Source organism: Athene cunicularia (genome assembly GCF_003259725.1).
Source record: "Athene cunicularia isolate RWA chromosome 5 unlocalized genomic scaffold, athCun1 chr5_part1, whole genome shotgun sequence".
Lineage (NCBI taxonomy): Eukaryota > Metazoa > Chordata > Aves > Strigiformes > Strigidae > Athene > Athene cunicularia.
In genome coordinates, this window is record NW_020799101.1 from 25,014,594 (window position 1) to 25,036,360 (window position 21,767).

General features: G+C 39.9%; 1 protein-coding gene across 3 annotated transcripts in view; it reads right to left on the reverse strand.

The window, feature by feature from the left end:
- GPATCH2L (G-patch domain containing 2 like) overlaps positions 1-21,767 on the reverse strand; it is a 57,667-nt gene that overhangs the window by 26,008 nt on the left and 9,892 nt on the right. For 2 of the 3 annotated variants that reach the window (XR_003398554.1, XM_026850078.1), the window contains exons 4-9: positions 19,506-19,682; positions 19,065-19,144; positions 16,930-16,997; positions 16,092-16,131; positions 13,949-14,034; positions 4,954-5,045 (exon numbers count right to left, since the gene is read on the reverse strand). Coding sequence is in view for 2 of the 3 variants with exons in the window: in XM_026850078.1 (XP_026705879.1) it covers positions 4,954-5,045; positions 13,949-14,034; positions 16,092-16,131; positions 16,930-16,997; positions 19,065-19,144; positions 19,506-19,682 (543 nt within the window). In the remaining variant the exon portion in view is untranslated. Of the gene's footprint in view, positions 1-874; positions 899-4,953; positions 5,046-13,948; positions 14,035-16,091; positions 16,132-16,929; positions 16,998-19,064; positions 19,145-19,505; positions 19,683-21,767 lie in introns of all 3 variants that reach the window. The other variant, XM_026850079.1, reaches the window with a different exon arrangement.

Sequence of the window (21,767 nt, forward strand, 5' to 3'; positions counted from 1 at the left end):
CCCAAGTTCCCAGTCCACTAACTAGTTCCTGTAGTCAAATTTTCCATTGAAAATCCAGAGCTTTAGCTGTCCCATACATAACCTGAATCAGTTCATAATCACTCAAATGAAGATAACTTGATCTTTTCACAGACTTGATTAACCCTGTATATCTGAGAATTTTGAAGTCTCTGAAGGCTTCACAAATTTCAGGTTGCAAAGTTCAGTTAAAGAGGAAAATACACCTCTCCTCCTTACCCAGTAAAGGCAGTCCCATGAACCCCCACATATATCCCATACAGTAAATCTACATATTATAACAAGAAGCTACTAGCTAAAAGCTAAGCTGGAATCCATTCTCATTTTCTCAATGCAACCACTGCTTCAAAATGGGACAGGCTATTATTGGCAAGAAAGTTTTGCAGATCCATGGCTCAACCCAAAAGTCACAAAAATTTCCAGAAGGACTGTCAGAAACCTAGAGATGTGAGAGTTTACTTCCATTCTCGGTATCCTGAATCATTCAATCCCCACAAACAGAACAGGGCCACAGGACTCTTCAGGGCAACTGGAACTTTTTTTTAACAAGTAACTGCTTCAGTACAAAACACATCTCCTTTTCATCATATTCTTACAACAGATAATAGTTATTTCTGTGTTTTTACTACAAGTTGCATCTGCTGTTCTGTAGTGGATGAAGGATAAAGAAGCTATAACAAGCCTCAACTAGAGGACTGATTGCTTTGAAGTTTAAATAATAAGCTGGTTCAATGCTTGAGGTTCCACACTCAGTAGATCTTGAACCCAAACAATCCTGCTTCTTGCATCCAAAACAGTGAGTCATTCCCATACAACCACAACAACACAGCTGATAACAGTACATTGCATATTTTACCTCTAGCCCATCAACTTCCTCCATCTGAAGTTCACATGCAAAAAAAAAAAAAAAAAAAAAAAAAAAAAAAAAAAAAAAAGTCAAAGTCCTTAAACTAATAATCACCACCAATACTATGCTATGGGCCTCTCACTAGCCACCTCCCCACTCAGGCTCTCCATTTTGCTCATAAAAAGAAAAAAGCAAAGGACCAAAACAGGCTTCTTACTGCTGGGTACCATCACACCATCACAAAGAATCCATGCATTAGCAAGAAATAGGAAAGGAAAAATTCACCAAATCACTACTACTCATCAAACCAGTATCTGGTAAGCAGTTTCAGAGGCTGCTAACTGGCACCTTTTAGAAATTATTGTTTTTCACAAGCTAAGTGTGAATACATGCCAAGGTGAAAATCTATGCAGATTTTTCCTCCAGACTCACTGTAATACCTGGGTAGGATGCCAGTTACCACATGCACTTCTACATACATAGGGGACCAGACCACATAAACATTAAAAACATCAATGTAAAGCTGGACAATGGTTCACCATTTATTTCACAACTATCTATATCTGTGGCCTATTCTGACAAACAGAAGACAGACATGACAGTTTTCATCACATCCCTTTCAAACCATGAGAATAACATTTTACACAGTATTTCTCAGGCAAGCTCTACCTATTGGGCCACTGGAGACATCATTCCAACTTTATTGCACTGCAACGGAAAGTAACTAAACACAAGGGCACTATCCATGCCCTTTGACACTCCTACATCTTAGATCACTGAAAGTTCAAAGAACCTTTATCGCTACAGACTTTCCTCCTCCCTAGGCACTGGCTGTTGGTCACTGAATTGGATGAACTCCTGGTCTAACTCACTACAGCCAGTCTTACTTCCTCCAGATTTCCTTATTCTGCTGCCAAACTACACCAGCCAGACTTTTGTTCTTTCCTGGTCAAAGCCTCATGCTTTAGGGCTCACACACTGCTCAATTGCATAGTGTAGAAAGCATTAACTTTCAATTTCAATCTCTCTCAATATTTATGTAAGTTTGCCCAATTTAATTTTGATGTCACTTCCTAAAGTGCAAATGAATTCTGAATTTTCTATCCACTTTCTGTTGCTCTCAACAGCTAGGCCTTTTTCCAAAATGTTACTCTTTTAACAGCTATCTCAGTTATGGTATTAGGCCAGTTAGCCTCAAAGCGCAGGACTAATACCAGAAGTTTAATGCTATAACAATACAATAGAGACTTAGGCACTTCTGCTACAGTAATGCATTTTTTTTGATGTTCATACAAGGGTCTCTGACAAAAGATGCTTTACCAGAACCCAATTAATACTCACATTCATGAAAGTCTGTGAGAAGACATGGAATAAACTTAGTTTGCTTGACTCCCAAATAAACACATCTCTAGCTCCCTTCTCTCATTCCTGCAGCTAGGAGGAAGATAGCAACAACATCTCATGCCTTTTATTAGCATTTTCTGATTTAAGCCAAATTCAACTCAAAACTTTCTGTGGATGGTGGGGAGTGAGGCGACAGGGGAAGATTTGTAGCTGCATGTTTAAGAAAGAAGCTAAATTCATCACAATGACAGGGGAGAGTGTTGGCAGAGATTTGAGCTATTTATTCTTTTAGGAAATCCTATAAAGAATGACACGAGGAAGCCTCTATCTGCAGTCTTGTTCATCACACTGGTGAGGAGTCCGATAACAGATGTATGCAGTAGCGTGATTTAGTGCCGGGAGCTGGCCCCTGATGTGTATTAATACAGCGGCAAAGCGGAACGAGCCCCTCTTCATCACTCATCTCTATAAAAGAGGTGGAATCCGAGATGGCCCGATGTTCGGCAGAGCAAGCCCATTTGTTCTGCTGACTGATGGAGCCAGCTCAGGCTGTGTCCTTCACCTCTATGGGGCACTCAGGTTGCAAGAAAGGAGATCACTGAAGCAGGACCTGGTCAACAAGTGAGACGAGAGCAGTTGGACTCATCTAAGGAGCTATTTAAAGGTGAAGAAATCCAGCACTCTGTGCCTGCAGTGACAAACACGGGCCTGCATTCTGATTCACCTGTATTTCATCTTTTGCAGAAGTAAAACATCACAACCATAAAAAGCCTCTGTAGTGAGAAAGTGAGGCTGCATTGATTCTTCACATACAGAGGAACCCCAGTATAAGACATTTATGTAGGGGCAAATAGATGCATGGCAAGCTCTATCTACCTCATCAATGTCTAACAAGGTAAGAGTCTTCAGTTAATTCTACATTATTGTAAATTAATCCTATGTATTTCTTTAGGCATTAGTAACTCCACATTAAGATCACCTTTGACAGAAATAATATCAGATTTCAGAATTTTCTAAGTTACATGCCCAGGCTGCACTTCAGCTGCAACTGGGAGACCGCTGTAGAAAGTCAGCTAGGACACAGCTTCACTTAGCTGGTTGTAAAAGTTTCTTTCTGCAAGTCAGTATTGTAGCAAACCCTGCCCATAGCCATTAACTTTGTTGGGGATATTTCTAAACAGGGTCTAAGGAAGAGCTCTTAACCATTTCTGACTATTAAAGATCTTGCAACACTTTCCTCTTGACAATCAGCATTCGATCCAGATTTCAGTAACTACACTCTTCTTCCTTATTTTGTAGTACATACTCTAATTTTCTGTCCCTCATCCCTAAAACCAAAAAAACCTTTCAAACCTTTGTACTATTTTCCAGTGCTGAGATCCACTCCAGATGCAGATTCTTCAAAAAGTGTTCACTGTACAATTTGCCTAGTCAGGTAAGTACAATTTACACAATAATTTTAAATATGTAGGCATAGAAATAGAAGCTCTTACTATAGAAAGTGACCAGCAGTGAAGTACAGAGTACACTCTGAACAATAAATAAATGTACAGGTAACAGGGGACAGTGAGACACTAGCATTCATACCAAGAAAACCTAATATCGCAAAACTAAAATTCTGTGGCTACAGATATATGATTTTACTAACCCTTTCTCTACAGAAGTTTGCATATGCTAGAATGGCACACTCAAAAGCCAGGAAAGAATATCCTAAATAAGCAGTCAATAACAGATGGCACTTTTTCTGAGCAACTGATTATTGATTTAATGTTATTTTCTTTTTTAATACAGAACCTTTCAGAGAATCTCTAATCCAGATCTGTGGCCTAGAGAGCTAGCACAACTTTCTTCCCTACTTCATTATTCTACTGTCTATCCATCACCCAGAGGAAGAAATTCGAACTTCATTCCTCCTATTCATCATCAGTTCCTTTGGACTTCCCCACTGTTTTCACATCACCATTTTTCCCCATCATCTTACCCACCGCCTTGTTACTGAATTACAACCGTAGTTTTTAATAAGCTAGTTGGAAGAACATCTGTTGTCTGACAGTAGGCATAATATTTCAAGAGAGGGTAGGGTGAGAGGCCAGAAAGAAGTCTCCTAAACCCCTCTGTGTTCTGCAGATTAAAACTTTTTCAGATTCTGGTTAGTAATCAATCACCTTCCAGAAATACACCACATGAAAATAAACCAGTATATTAATCACTATATCCCCAGAGCAAGAAAAAGAACAAAGTGACTATTTTAATCCACAAGAATAAGACAACTCCCAGGGAGTAAGTGGTGTGGTGTCACACGTTGATGATACAAAAATTGTCAGATTTCTATTCCGATGAAAGTGTCTAGAAACACCCTGAAAAAGAGCACCAGAGTCACCAGCTAATGTCAGCCCAACACTGAAGGAACACACTGTGTACTGATCACCTCCTTATTACCATGAACTGAATGATTTAGGAATGGTGGAAATAACACCTTATGAAGAAACAGATTATTACCCACTGTATAGTGAAGAACTGTAAATTGTATTAATTTACCATAGCTGCATCATCAAAGATTTGTTTAGTAAGCAGCTTTCGACGCTATGCAGAAACACATGTTGTGTCTCTCTCACACTGCCTTTCTCACACATTTCATTAGTTTCAAATCAAGGTAATGCTATTTTTGACTACTGTAACTCTGGCACTTTGCTCAAGAGGGACATAAACTTATAAATGCTGGCACACAGATAAATTCAGGTTACCTGATGTTGGGCTGGACATGGAGGCTGCAGGTGGCTTTCGTTTCCTCTTGATGTCCCTTGAACATGGTGGTCCCAGGTGTAGATTTGCTTGCCTATAGAGAAATTAAAACAAATTAAACTCTGTTCCAGTACCAACTTCCTACCTGTAAGACTCTAGAAAATCACCCTCTAACTCCCACCTTCCCATCAGCTTCTTAATTAGTAGGCAGCAACAATCAAAAGCTTCTCAGGGAAGTTTTGCTCACATTATTCATTAATATACCATTATGCTCCCATTTCTTTTAAAATTTCACAAACAAACTCAGAATAATATTTCTTAGTCTTTAAAGGATCTTGCTTGTATTAACTTTTAAATGACTCTTTGCATAAGTAAAGATGTGATCAAGCAGTCATATAACACATGCCCTACTATTACTTCTATAGAAGTATAACAAATGTCCACAAGATTGCTCTTTAAACAAATTGCATGATATTTGCTCCCTTATTCAGAAATTATTTTGCAACCTATTTAGTACTGTAGAGTCATATTAGAATGTACCTATATTCCAACTGTCCACACATATTGTTTCCACTACAGTTCATAAAGTTAGGAATGCAAAACCATCTCATGCATTTTCAAAATTATGATTTCCTTACCAAAGTGCTGTGAAAACAGCGGAATCTAGCTTACAGTAATACAGCCTTGCTGCACCTGTAAACTAGCTGAAAGGCATAATCTGTCCCAGTCATATCAACTGTTAAGTCTGAAGCCTAACTGATGACCATTTCAGTTTAACCATTTGCCACTTAAGGAGAAATCCTCATTACTGGGACTGACTTGAACTGAGCATTCCTCCAAGTTCTAGATGTAGGAAGATGAGAAGCTTAATTCTGAAAGGACAGTCTTGGCAGCAGACCAGAGAACTTTCTCAAATACAATCCATAATGAATACAAGAGCATAATTTAGCAGTGACGTTAGGTTCAAATCCCTGCTTTGCCCGAGATAGCAGTTTCTTTTACAAGTTCCTTGGTCATTCTCTGCATCAGATCTGACATGTCAAATGCAGAACCAAAGTGCAAATAAAATCCATTAAAGATTGTGAGGTGCTTACATGGTATAAAGATTGGAACTATATAAATTTCGATGGCTAAGTGAGGAAATGCTTCTGTGTCCTTAAAGCTTGTTGTTTTGATTTTTAAAAAATCCTGAAAGTTTAACACACACATTTATCAAGTACTGAAATCTTTTACAGATAACAAAAGAGAAAATTCATGGCTTTATATTTCCACACTAAAATCTATTTTTTTTTAAAAAGCAGCATATTTATAAATATACAATTTTAGATGCTGAATTTACACAAAACCAAAGTGTGCTGTTGTAACTATACAGAACAGCATAGGGAGCACAAAAATTTCCCATACAAGCCAAGACTACAAATTGTCTCAATGCTGCTGGGTCTACCTACTTACCTGTAACAAATGTGCAATCACAAAATAAGAAAGAAATATCTAGTGTTCTGTCTTCTCAACTAAAATTTAAAAGATCTACAAGAAGTCTACAAAACCTGTCATCCAAATCTGACATTAAGGAATAGTGTCAAATATTTTAAAAATTGTGCTAAATTTCACTGACAAACAATTTTTCAAATCTAGGAATGCATATTAATATAATCAGATAGAGAATTCTCCTGAAAACATAAACTAAGGGCTTTCAAGAACACCATCACACATATAAGACTGCATATTCAAATCCTGTGTTTGTAAACATAAGTGACTAACCTCTAAGTGACTTTGCATATGCTAAAAATTGCTTTTGTACATTATTTTGATAGTAGCTACATAGTATTTGAGCACAGTTCTACCATGTATTCTGAAACATCTAGGCACACACATAGCCCAAGGAAAAGATCTCAATCAAGTGGAACTTCAGGTTTTTATTTTGCATCAGTTACACAGTATTAGATTACTCACTAGATGACTACATAATTATATATAATAATCCAACTAATTTTATCACATAATAATAATAAGGTTCCCTTTTTAATTTTATAAACTTACACCAACATTAGCCAGCTGATCCTTGGTGGAGAATCACTACAGACTAAGAAAGAAGTATGCATTATTGTTTCCAAGAGACTTTAAGCAATTTTTCCCAGTTCACAAATGTTGAGTAAGAGCTCCTGGCAGTCAGCTCCATGCTCAAACCTCATCTCCCCTTACCTCATGATTACACAAGAGGGTTAAAAAAAAAAAAAAAAAAATTAAAACAGAATACGAGAACTGCAAAATCCCTTCTTGCAGTGAAAGTAAAGGCAAATCATACTCCAGTTGGAGACTAATAGCAAAGACACTGCATCTAGCAGCCCTGCCTCTAACACACAAAGGCTCAGAGGTCATAAATTGTCTCTGTAACATGTATTTCATACAGGTTTATCCCTTATTGATCACCCACACTTCAGTCAGTAAATCAGGAACCTATTGATTACTCACTGGCTCTGACTGACCTGGTGGTAAAAGTGTCAGTTTCAAGTGGCTGGTGCACTTTACGGGCACCATAAATCTGCATACAGGGAAACTCCAGGTGGTAGGTACCCTGGGAGAAGAATGCATGCAGGGATGACTGTCCTCATTAAGACATGGACAGAAAGGGTGCCTGACTTATAATTTATGAAATATGCATTTTTCAGTAGATACCACACTTTTCAATCTAAATTTCTAGTTACTAGCTCGCATACAGGTACTATATTGGTAAGAGAATTGAATTGGTGAATCCCAGTTTAACAGCAGACTCCTAGAAACGCTACCACCAGGAAAGTCAGGTCATGGGTATGTATGCCCAGCACACAACATTGCAGCGGACAGGCTGAACTACAAATTGTGAAAATCTCACCAACAGGCTGCAACCATGAATTAGTTTTTCTGCCAAAGTTGAATTTTAACAACTCTTCTGGACAGTTTAAAAATGACTCTGAAGTAGAATAGAACAGGGCTGAGAAGAAAGGCTGACAGAAAATGCATATTTGTGCATTGTCACAAGCCTTTCCATGAAGAAGTCTGAGGCACAGAGCTTTGTAGGATGAAAGATCTGGGCCTAAACTGAGAAACCAGAATGGTATTTTCTCTGTCCTTACTGGCTTTCAATCACTTCTGCTAGGCTTCCATCCTTTCTTCAGTGTTGCACAAACAGTAATGAGAAAATAACTGCCTAGTTACTTCTGGACTATGGCTAGTTGATCATAAGAAAAAATAAAGTCACAGCTGGATGTGCTAGGTGACCAGAGACTAATGTGAAAACCTAGTTTACAGTCTAGAGAGGACTGAAATTCTAACATGGGAAGAGAAAAAGTAGAACACACCTGGAGAAACAAAGCAGGATCCACTGTGCATCTACAATGATGGCTGCAATATATCCAACTCACACTACAGCCTCCCACTGCCAGGAGTTAGTGACTGAAAAATTACATACATATAGAAAAAGTAGTTTTATATGAAAAAAGTCTATAGTGTCTTTCTGACAGTGATTTTTTTTGTTTGTTTTTAATTCACAAGCTAAGATAAAGGAATTATCCAGGAAATATGGATTTGTCTCTTGTTCTTAAGATAGTAGTTAAGGTACCCAATTCTGCATGCAAGTCATGCTGGAGAAAAAGCAGGCTTTGCTATGCCAAAAGCTGAGATTCATTGCTGTCTCTAAAGTGTCAGAAGTAATGCTTCCTTTTGTTTCTTTTCTACATATTTACTCTATGACTGTATACTCTTTTTAAAATGAACTGTAATTGCATACACCCAACTCCTATCTCAGTCCTATAGTTCAAGGTGACCACATGTGGACTACAGATTCACAGGAGCTTGCCACTATTTACATCTACCACAGGGTTTAAACAGAAATTTGGGACTGGCAGTACAATCTGTGGGACAAAATACAGAGTACAAGCACCCACCAGCCCACAAAGAACCTTACTGAACAGCATCAGGCTCCTGATGCCTTCACCATCTGTGAAGAAAAAGTCTAGATTGTAAAGTGATGTCCACTCTCTTAAAATACCTCAATCTCCAACCGAGGTCTCCGAGAAGACCCTACAGAGCTAACTGTGACAGTCTGTGGCCTTCTTGGAGGCAGGAGACACGTCGCACACTCAGGGCTGTATGCCTCTTGTTGTAATCTCACAATATCCAGCTTCTCTGCTGACAACCTTTATTCTAACCCTATCCTTAGAGGAAGCAAAGCACTTGGATTATGTAGTGAAAGTGAAAGGCAGCCATTAATCTACTGTCATACATACAAGGGATATTATTATCCTCATGTTAAAGTAAATGTTCAATAGAGACAGCATTCTAACAAGGATGCTGATACTAAAACTCCACACAACCCAGCTGTTGCTGTTGTGATGCTATATTCCCAGCAAACATAGGCCAAATAAAAGGCTCTTTCTCTAAGCCCTGAGGTGTTACCTGAGGCTGTTGATAATGGCTTCACAAAAATAATAGTAAAAGCAGAGTTATTCCTCCTCTTTGACTATAGAGCCAGCTGGGCACCAAAGTCTGATCCACACATAATACATGTAAATCAACACAAGTTGCTCATCCAATCTGCATGCAAAGCTCCCATGCATGCAAGTGGTTCTTGCTATCACATCACACTGTAGATATTTCCTGTGCCTAGCAGAGTCTCCTCTGCCCTGCAGAGCCTCATGGGAGAGCTTCTAGAACACATTTTGCAGACTCCAAAAATCACTAACAGGTCAACTCACTTCTTAAATCATCTGAGTCTCATAGGTCTTCATGTAGCAGCCGTCTGTTCCTCAAGTAAGCATTCTCATGATGTAGCAATTTCATTCCTAAAAGTCTGTGTGTGGCAAATGCAAGTGAACACATTTTCTTCTAGTTTTCCATGTAAGCACTCTAAGCAGAGATTATGTGACACCATATATTGCATTCTCTATTTTTATATTGAATCACATGGTATCTGTGCCAGAAAGAGTCCCAATATTTGCCAGACCTGCTGTGTACACAGATTTGATAATGGCAACATGCTTTATAGGCAAAGAAAGCAATAGCAAGTAAACAAAATTCTGAAGCCAAGGGAATTTATCATTCACTCCAGAGATTTAGGATTCACCAAAATGGGAGCATTACGTCTCAGACAACTGCATGTGACACTAGGTTGATAGCTGCTGCTCACTGCATGCCTGTCAGAAGAATTCAGTTACATCCCCAACTGGAGTATTAGCCAGGCTTTAGCAAAGGAAGACATGAAAGTGCTCCAGCTAAATGGAAAAAGACTTAGAAAAACCTAAGGAGAAAGATACCTAAAGCAGTTGACAGAAGACATTTTCAATAAAGACAATTCCAGAAAGATAAAGATATGTGGATAGGTCACGTGGAATGAATGGGATACTGAAGTGGGAAAGCATGAAATTGTGAACATCCGTTCACTCTCAGCTGCCTCAGTGAAGGCTTGACATTGCAGGCAATCCCTGTACTTCCACATACTTGGGTAAAAGACAGAAATGTCAGGATCTCTGCACAGATACAGAAAAGAACAAGATTTACTTTGACTAGTATATTTCTAGAGTTGGAACTAGAATTAGAGAAATTCAAGCCTTTTCACTCTAACAGCACCACCAAATCCAGGGTATGGAGCAACTGCAGTTTACTAGATGACCATTCACGCCTTTATCCTGTGTTCCAGGCAAGAAGAGAGACTTGCATCTAAACCCAATTAAACTCTAGGTTTATGGTTAATATTAACTGAGAGTGCATGCAAAGTGATTTTCTTCAATTCATCTGTACTGTTCAGAAGTCTCTCTAACGTAATTCTTCAAATCTCCACCTTCAACATCTACTTGCCATCTGAGGTCCGCTTTTCCTATGACCTCCAGTGGGAACATTTAATTGAGTTTTTCACCCATAACCCTACTTTCAAGGCTAGGTAAACAATAAATGGCATTACAGATAATTTATCTTCTACCTGCTATTCAAACTCAAATTGAAGGGAACATTGGCTCCAGGCTCTTCTGAAACTTTTACCCTGCTTCAAGGGAATAACAGTCCAACCAACCACCAACCTACAACAACTTCTCATTGATAGAGCCATTCAATAACCAAAATCTATTAAGATATTCCACTTGACCCAGTACAAAACCCTCTTAAGTAGGAGGAGTTCAAGAAGAAAATTCTGTTCAGACCACTCCTTTCTCCCAGAGAGGCAAATGGGCAGAGGGGAAAGAGGGGAAGGATAACTTGGGCTGTCCATGCAAGTCTCTACTTACTTGCTTTTAACAGCCTGCATCATGAAGCTGAAACCTTAACAGACAAGACATGATTAGCAAACGCTTTGTGCTCTTAAAGGAGAGTAATTATAGGCATGTGAAAAAAGGAAGAGATCCCTGAGGTACTCTTCCTTGCATGCCTCCCGAGAGACAGCAGGGCCATTAAAAATTCCATGATGAAGAGGAAAAACAGCCTGGGAACAGCCAGGAGGCAATACAGCAAATTAATACACCAGCCATCCCTTGGGAAGACTGCAAGAAAGCAGGAAACTCTTCTCGCTTCACAAAATAAAATTATACCACTAATGATAACAGTCACCACACACACAAAACTGCTTCTAATGATGGGTGTGAAATTCCCAGTGCTGTGCATGCACTTTGAATGAAATCTTTTCTCATCGCAGACATAAAGCAAGAAAGGTAATCTTGGTAGCGTACAATTTATACAGCCTTTCAAAGAAGACTTCCGAAGGAACCCTCACATAAAACCTCCTCCTCCAACACTGAAAAGCCTTTCTTGAACTCACCCAACCGTGTTCAGTATTCTGGCCTTAAGCTCTGCTTGAACGAAGCACTAGGTTACCAGTCTTCCAGAGGAACTGCACCAAAATCCACCACTAAGACAAAGAAAACATTTCTGTAGGAGAGAAAAGACTCCACCTGGTACCTATACTCCATTGGACATGTTCGTGATAGCAGAAACTAAGCAGAAAGAGGTCATTTTGCATGGACAGTGGGAATCAGAAGAAATTGGATGTCCACAACGTCAAGACAGTTTCATATCATTCTCAGTAGATTAGCTTCCCACACACAAACCATTACCGCAAATTTCTGAGTAAAGTTTCTCTAGGATGAGGTACAAGCTCCTAGTTGGTTACTAAAGCACAAACTACTGGAATTGACTCAGCCATAGCAGAAGAGGAAGATGTTAACAGGAGCAATGGCTGAACAGTGCTTAGAGACCACATAAGCCTCCTGTATGAAGAGGGACTACTAATAGACTTGGCTCCTGAAGCACTTAAAAGAACTATTGTCAAGAAAACATTTCTGTAAAGGAACAAATTCCTTCTGTGCCCCTGGCAGCATCTTTACATAATGCACCAAACGATGCACCAAAATGTACCTTGAACCAAAGGGTTCAATCCTTGCCACAAACATGGAGCCACATAACATTCATTCTCTTCATATTGCTTTATCCTATAAAGAAAGATTCTTGAGCACATTTCACACTAAAATAGGAACTCTTTCCTCAAACTACAGGTACTTAAAAATACAGCCACCCCTGGGATGGGGCATCTTCTCTGTCAACATTCTGTAACAATTCATCAGGGATTATGTTTATCAGGACACCAGTCACATGCTCATTTAAGGAAGGAACCAAGCATATATTCATTGGTTAACTAGACTACATATTCAGCAAAACCAAGCAAACGTGATCACTCCAGGTTTAGAAATCCCTTGCCATAATCAGTATCTTTGGAAAGGACCTTCACTGATCATCATAAAGGTAAAGATTTTGCCCTGTTTCAATTTGTGAGCAGGATTTGTCTAGCTCTCCTTTTTGGAAGACAAGCTCCTGTAAAGCACTCAAGGCACAAGAAAGGTTATCTTAGCTGCAGATGCACAGACCAATCAATCTCCTTGCTTCATGGGCACAGAACATCCCCAGAGTGGGGCAAAAGCACAGGAAGGAACCAGTTTGCTGATGCACAATCTTCTGAATTCTTTTTATGCTCATCCAGTTGAACATTTAAGAGCTGATTTCTTCCGCCCTTCCCCCTTCCAGCTTTAACATGCGGGCTACAGCAGCATGAGGTCATGGTGCGACATCACAAAATTCCCTGCAGAAGCCAGCAGGAGGAGAGACTTTGCTGGGTGGGTGCCAAGCTTTCGATCAGACACACAGAACCTCAGTACATTTTTCATGCTCTATTTGCTAATTAACAAGGGAAAGAAACATATGAAGCTGAAAGTCCAGACATTTCTTTCAGATTTGGTCCTTCATACCGTACAAGCACATAAGCAAAATCATGTCCCCAATCAAGGTTTTGTCTCCTTGCATGGGTAAAGAGCTCAAGGGCACCTTACCTTTAGATAGTCACCTGCAGCACATGAACAGGAGTCACCTTCAAGGCCAACACTTGAATTTAATTTAGGATTAGTCAGCAGAAGGTGCCTGAATAACATATTAACCCCAACTGCGCAGACTCAAATATATCTCAACATTTGACTAGACCAGATAGATCTAAGTTTCAGCTATAACAAGAGATATCAAGCCATTAGAGGTCACCTCAGGTGAGTTCTCAATCTGCTCAGAGGGTCTATTTTAGGATACCCAGGATACCAAAACACCTCAGCATGTCACCCACACGAGCTTGTCAGCACTTTCTCCCTCATCTTGTTCCAATTTTAATAGTGGGAAACAGTATTATGCCCATTTGTACCTATACAACAGACTTGCAGCAACTCTGCACAATCCAGAACACATTGCATTTATTTCTAAAAGCACAGTATGTTCTGCCTGTCTGTCATACACTGTTTCATATAATCTACACCCATAGCATATTGAGACTCTCAAATAATCTGCATTGCTATGTTTTATGCTAAGTTTGAACACAGGCCTCCTAGGGAAAAGTGCGTTACCTTCCAGGTCCATGAGTACTCTTCAGACCACACAGTACTACTGCAGATAACCACGGGCAGGAAGTGAGACAACCCCAACAGAGCAGAGCAAAGGAGTTACCTGGCAGTGCAGTGTGCTGGTGAGCATCTTCGGTGGGAAGCATCAGCAAGCACATCCAGAGAGTACAGAGGAGATAATGGATTGAACTGGAAAGTCAAGAGATTTTATTTAAGCAAAGCATTAAAAGAAATAGTCTCCAGATACAGCTGCTCAGATCTATTCCCTATAGCTGTTCATACAGTATTAAGGAGACATTTCTGACACATCAAGGGGTGGGACTAGGTGAGAACTGACTCTCACTTCAGACAAAAGGCTAGCATGGGATACAACAACAAATCTCATAACCATCTCCTCACAGACAGACTCATAAGCACACTTCTCTTTCAACTCACATTATTAAAAACGCTGGTTGACTAAGACCATACTCAAAGTGCTCTACTGCTGCATGCCACAAGCAAAGTGTCTGCCGCCCTTTAGGGAAGTCTCTTGTTTACCTCCACATTATAGAGACAAAAGTCTCTGTTCTGAATGGTGCAAGCACAGAACTTCCCACAGAGCAGTTCCAATATTCCCTATGGTGGTATGTATCACTAAAACAGACCTCTAGAGGACTCAGGCCCACCATGTTCTGTTGATAATGAGCTCCCAATTCATTCCACAGCAAGTGAGCTGCTTCTCCCACTTCCAACCCACCTCACAAGCTTTCTTTGCAAGCTGCTTAAAACAAATTTCTGAAACACTGCATGATCAGGATGATCTTAGACTCTTTGTTAGATATACACTAGACAAATACTGAAGGCATCAAACCTGTTCAAGGCAGCTTGTTGTAGAAGATAGAACTCAAGATTTTTTTAGAGGTCAGGACAGAAATGCACAGAGCAAACTTTGATCAATATGCAAATGAAGGTTTAGACTGGTAGTTTCTTTGGAATACCTGCATTACACTTCCATTCAGCATCTTCTCTGTATTTATAATTCACACCACAAGCAGGAAATTCATTTCCATCTGCTTTGCAAAGTGCTACACCAATCTCCAGAACACTTTTCTTGTATTACTTGGATTACAGATGCATTTTTAATAAGGACAAATGAATAATCCAGAACTGTAGCAGGACTCGTCATAAAAGCCATCTGCAACTCTAGAACACAATACTAGGCCTTTGCCTTCAACCTTTTTGAGAAAGAAGAGGCACTATGCACCACAAAGTTACTGCTATCAGGAAGCTCCTCCTTAAGTTGGACTGTTAGTTTACTGTCTGTGAAGTTACACTGCAGCTGCACAGTAGGGAACAATCACCAGTAACCCTCTGTGGCTGACTCAAGTTCATTTAAGAAAAACAAAAGTAATTTATTTTGGTCATTTTAAAGCTTATGCAGTTATCATTCTTACTTTTAGCAACATAAAAGTGGTACATGAAATGTTCTCATTAACAAAAAACACACAATTGCACAAAGGCCTGAAAATTACTTCTTGCCATATATGTATTTTTAGTCACCTGAAGGTTAAAACAGATTTCAACAATTCACAAGGACCAGAAGGGATTGTGCATGATTAGGAACACTGTTACAACACTACAGCTCAAATGGAAGACCCTTCTTACTTTCTGCTATTATTATATCTTAAGTAAAAAAGTCTCCCAACACTGAAGCTATGAAAGACTTACTGGTGAATATAAAAGTGCACACACAAGAGTTTCAGTTACAAGAATGCCTATTTCTCTTGCTTACCACCTCTTAGATTTTTCTGTTATGGCTGCTATTTAACTACAGTCAGCTCACCATTTTTTTCCCTCCTCTGTTGATGAGACTATCAGGTAGAAGCCTGAGTAAAACAAGGCAAAACAAAGCATTTAAAAAGAGAAAAATGTTCAAATTCTTATGGAATTGTGAGAAGCCAAAGGTCCTCCTGCCAAGTGGCATTTTCCCTCCCACTCACTGTCAGAGGAAGGCCTACACTAACCTGAAACTGGGTGATAAACAAAAGGAGTTCCTGAGCTATTCAGTTTAAACAGACAATATAAAGTCTGAGACATGGGTTGTGTTCAAAGCCCAGAAGACACCAGTTAACAAAATGAGACAGGACAGGGCTGCCTTACCTCATGTGCACAGGCCACAGTATGTGGGAAATCAGAAGCCAGCACTTTGTTCTTTCTAGTGAGAAGGAAACCAAGAAAATAAAAAAGGTAAAGCAGAGTCAGCTTACCTGGTTGCGATCTCTCTTCCCCATGGATAGTAACCAAAAACTGGAAGGAGGCAGAGCCAGAAGAACAGGTGGGAGTAATGTCAATGAAAGAACGAACAAGGGGAGGGAAAAAAAGGAGGGTTGGGGGTAATGAGAGAAGGGGAAGGGAAGAACAAAGATGGAGGGAGAAGGAGAAAGATTAAACATCAGCAGGACTCATTAACAATAAGTTTCAGATCCAAGAAAGAATACTGGACACCAACAGCTGGCAAAGGCTGGACCCACTGCACTCCAGTCAAGAGTGTCATCCTTACCTATCCATTGCCCAACTAAAATAGCATTTTATGATGCCAAAGGATAGGCACCATGACTATTTCCGGTGCCGACTATAATTTAAATAAACTAACTGGGGAAGGAGACAGAACACCAAAGAGAGAGAAAGCAATTTCACATCTGCCTTAGCATGATTTCTGGTCTAGGTATGTACCCATAACATGACTCCACACAGAAGATTTTTAAAAAACTAACATATAGGGCTCAGTCTTCTCATACTGTGCAGAAGATCTGCAATTATTGCAATGGTACATTATAAAAGAGGGGGAATGAAAAAGCTGACTAACTAAAAGGACATTTGAGCAGTGTCCACACACTGCAGCAGCCTTAGATGTAAAGGGAAGTCAGCAATCACAAATAAGAAAAAGGAGAAGCCATCAGTAGAGGACTGTCTCCCATTCCATGGGTCACTACATGCTTAAGTTACCACCCAGTTCTTCATTCCCTTCAGTCCCAGGAAGGAAGAGGACCTTATAGTTTTTTCTCCACTCCCAGAGTTCTACACAACAGCTGTTAAGAGCCTTACTCTTTCTGGCGCGGATCACTAACAATATGACCTAGCCTTTCGGTGCCCAGAGTGCTCATGGAGGTCTCCTGAAACACAAAGACAGGTAAAAGGTTGCAGACTCTCACACAGTGAGCAGATATAATAGTTTGCTGCTGCCAATAAGAACAGATCTTATTCCCCTGGGCCACATTTTTTCCTTCCTAGCCTACTCCCAGCTAAACATATTCACCCTCCTTTTAGTTAAATCATCTCAGTTGATGGTCTAACTAGAATGGCAGAAAATCATTCAGTTTTATTTGTGGAGCTTGTTTTTTATTATTTTAGTGGTGATACTTGCTTGCATGTGGGAACACCAAGGACTGGACTAGTACAAAGGATGCAGCGCAAGGATGCAGTTAAAATAGGGGAAATAGCCGAGAAGTGCTTATTTGCAGGTTGCTGGGGTCAACTGGGCCAGAAACAGGCTCAGACACAGGACATCACACTGTCCCACTAACAATTCACCAAGCACAGGTAAATGAAACAAGGAGGATGCATGAAGCTTTTGTCCTTTCTGAAAGCAGCAATTCAGCAGCAGGACCTTGAGCAGCTAAAGAAAAGGTAGAACCTAAGAGAAAGGACTTGCTCTGGGAGCACATTTCTCCCTGCGAGACAGTGCCCTGTGTATGTGCTTGATGCTGGCATACACATACACATGAAGCACCAGCTGTTCATATCTGCACAGCAACTACCTCCAAGAAAGAAATATACTTTGAAGAAAGGGTCTGAAGATGAGGGTAAAAAGCTTTCACAGCTAAGATATGTTTGTGCCAGGTTACACAGGCAAAATGCACTCAAAGTTTGGGGGGAGTTGTAGCAGCAGGGGTGAAAGATGGGCTATTTGTTACAGCAGGAAAATTATTAACTTAAAGTGCCGTAATGTTTAAATTTACGGTTTATTACTGTGTAAATTACAAGTCGTACTTTTGGTAATTAGCAGCTCGCTGGCGGGGAGCTCTGAATGAAACTCATTATTTATGATTACAATTTAGAGAGAGATGGGGAAGGGGGAGCAGTGACCTCCGCTGCAAATGACAAAGATCCCTTTAAGGTGATGAAGATGAATTAAACAAGTAAATATTATCCTTCTCATTTGGATCATTATAGGTGCTGCCGACAGGCCCAGTCACTTGCAGGTGGCCTGAGGAACCCTATCCAAAACCAGTCTCTCGCCAGCTAAGGATTCATATTTTAAATGCTGATTACAACTAAGCAAGGTGAGTGGAAGAAAGAAGGGGCAAACAAGGATCTTTCAAGTGTGACTAAATAGAAGGAAGAAGTCACACTCCTCTAGACTCCAGGCCCGTCTAACACACCTTGCTAACGGACTCCCTTAAAGCCAGTCAGCTCAGAACATAGGCCAATATTTTCAAAAGCAGAGTACATCCCAATAAAAGAAAAGCTAAACATAGTCAACAGCTTCCTTCTCAGAAAAATCTTTTATAACAGACAGCAGCACTCAACACTCCAATATCCAGACCTAAGCAGGTGTATCCCTCCCTCTTTTAGACAGGCATCTGCAAAGCACTGTTTATTCCTTTAGAAACAGGGGTCATACTTTGTTTGCTGTTTGCCCTACATATAATAAACCTAGTCAATAGCTTTGGGTAACTTTGTATTATTGCATACACCCTTTTATTCTTCTATCTCCCCACTGAAAATGCAACTGCTAAAACCACCTTCTTTTACTGCCATTCATATAAGTCTCCTCCCCTATCTAAAATTTGGCCTTCTTTCACCTTTGAGTCACCTTTCTGCCCTTGTAGTCTCAGATTATGAGCATGCACAAGTCTCACACCATCATCATTTTCCTCTACATTCTGTCTAAATCTTCATGATATTTATGCTCCCTGTCATTCATCTTCAGATCCCTTTCATACTGCTTTTAGCACTGATCAACTGTCTTTGCCCCTCCAAACCTGCCTTAAAATCCACTTAGTCACTCAATCAACTTCTGGCAGTCAAGGCAGTTAAACAAATCAAACAATACATGAAACAAAAAATATACAGGACCCCTTTCTGCAGAAGACAATTCATGTGATAGCTTAGAATAGCACTTCAGGACTGATCAGCATTGGAAATATTGAAAATTACTGTCTTGCAAGAGGGAATACCTTGCCAACAAGCCTCCTCCGGCCTTTTCGGAGACAACGTGCAGCAGCTCCTGGAAGGCGATTCAGGCGAGCATGAAATCCTGAAAACCAAACCCAGAAAAACAGAGTAATGAATACAGAAGATTCCTCCTGACAAAACCACCAGGAAAAACAGTTAGTTCACTGGTCAAATCAGATTCTCTGTCTCTTTGTTTCTCAATCTGCAAGAGGTAGATATGACAATTTATTCACAAATGAAATATCCCTATTTAAAAAAATCAAGAATGTGGGCAGCTGATATAAGTATTTTAGTATCCTCTTCAGTACTGCAGTTATTTTTAATTGCATCATGAAAAACACAGATCACTAATATCAGTTTAAACTGCAGCACCTATGAACAGAGTCTACTCTTGACATCACATCAAAAGTTATCAAACACATAGCATTCCTTATGACCCTCACCTCTCTGTGCTGGCCGCGAGGGCAAAAGGAAGGTGGAATCTGAGAGCTTGTCCAGGCCTGAGTCAATCCGCTCCACTTCAGATCGGTGGTCAGCTCCCCACTTGGGAAGAAGGTTGGGGACAGTGAATCCTGGAACACATTCTCCTTCATAAAACCAATCACTTTGCTCATCATCTCCTAAAGAAATAGGATAGAATTAGCCACAAGTAGCATCAGTGTGCCCTGTGACAGTCCCACAAAATACTACAGGTAAGCATTTCTGGATGTGAAACAGCTGAAGTCTCATTAGGAATTCCTTCCTGAAGAACCTTATATTTGTATTCTGTTTCAATGATCTGCAGTAACTATGGGGCCTCACTAAATGCTTTAAACTATCCAACTCATCAGTCTACAGAATTTCCCTGTAGAACAAAGCCTTCTTTATAGACCTGCCTAGGGCAGCTTTAGCACTCTGTTGCGACTGCATCTCATCAACCTCAGCTCAATGTTGTGTGATGTCTTATGCAGAACTCTTTCTCTGAAGTAATTACCGTGACAGAGGTAGAGGCCAATCATTTGGCACATGTATAGACTGTCACAGGAGAGATTTCACAACAGGAGACAACCAGGCTCACAGAGTAAGCAAAAGGAGCATACTCACTGATAAGAAAGATCTCTAGTCTCCTAAGAGAGCAGCTAAGAGGAAAACACACAACTATTAGAAATGGTCACTCTGAGTGTAGGTACTAATCATGCTGTGAGCCCTTCTCAAGCAAAATTTTTTAGAATCTGTCAGAACTACAAACCCTCTGAAAAACTAGAGCAGCAGTAAGAGAAGTCATGATCAAAGTCTCCATAAAGCAGGGTCACTGTAATTAATGCAGTTGCAGTCTAAAACTGAACTGTATCCGACACTGTTCATGGTAAATCTGCCTGGCCAGAAGTCCCCTGAGAGCAGTAACACGTGAGCTGCGTAAAAAAAAAAAAAAGGCAAGAAGAGGTCAAACAACCTGACACACTTAGCTTTACAGTAGCCCAGCTAACAAACAGTCCCACGTAATTGCAAGGTACTTCACCTTGCTTCAAAAAAACCTAACACACCTGACTTAGGAAAAACTCTCATTTGCCTACCATTAAGTCTCAACTCGAGCATCCCTACTCACCCTCCTTTCCTCACCAAGTTACATTATCCCTGACTGAAGTCCATTTAGGCACATCTCACCAGACAAGAAGAAAAAAAAACCCAACAAGAAAAAGGAGAAAACCTCACCTAGTAAGAATATTGCAATCTTGCATATAACAGAAAAAGCAACACCCAAAACTGACTCCAATCAGCAACAGGTAAGACAGCCAGAACACTTCATCCCAAAGCTCTGACATTGCTTTTTATTTCTGATATGTCAGTTGACTCAGCATGCTTGTGACAAATATATTTCAAAACATAAATATCTCTATCCACCTCATAGTAAATTAAAACTAAGTAATTCTGGATAGTTCTTCTAAAGGGATCATAATTTATACAAAAATGTTCCTAAAGTTTTGGATCTATGAGCATAGTGCACTGTCATATCTCAGATCGCTACTTCCACGAGACAAACTTAACAATCAGGATCACATGCTAATACCACAGTAACTTTCATCATGAGAGATCCCAGTGCATTAAAAAAAAAAAACAACAAAAAACCCAAACCAACCAAACAAACAAACAACCCACTTACAATCAAATTATTACAGACTAGGACTATTCTCTGCTCACAGAAGTGCACTGGTAGCTGGAATTGCAAAGACAACCTATCTAATTAGCAATGGCACAAATATTACATGATGTAACCTCAAAAGAAGATAAAAAAACCCATTCAATTTAAGTACACTGCTATCTTAAGTTCCTGTTATTCAGTTTGGAATTGTACTAGAAACCTATTTCTTAGATGATGATCGGTGATCAAAAAAAAAAGGGGTTCTCTCTTCATCTCATTGAAGTGGAGAGCTGATGTTTATTATTTACTTTATGGCTATAAATTCTCTTAAAAAAAAAGGAAAGGCAGATGTTTCTTATTTAACCTGAAAGCACAATAACTTTTAACATATTTTAACATAAATGGTAGCCTTCTACGATGGGGTTACAACATTGGCGGATAAGGGAAGAGCAACTGATGTCATCTACCTGGACTTGTACAAAACATTTGACACTGTCCCACATGACATCCTTGTCTCTACATTGGAGAGACATGGATTTGATGGATGGACCACTCAACGGATAAGGAATTGGCTGGATGGTCTCAC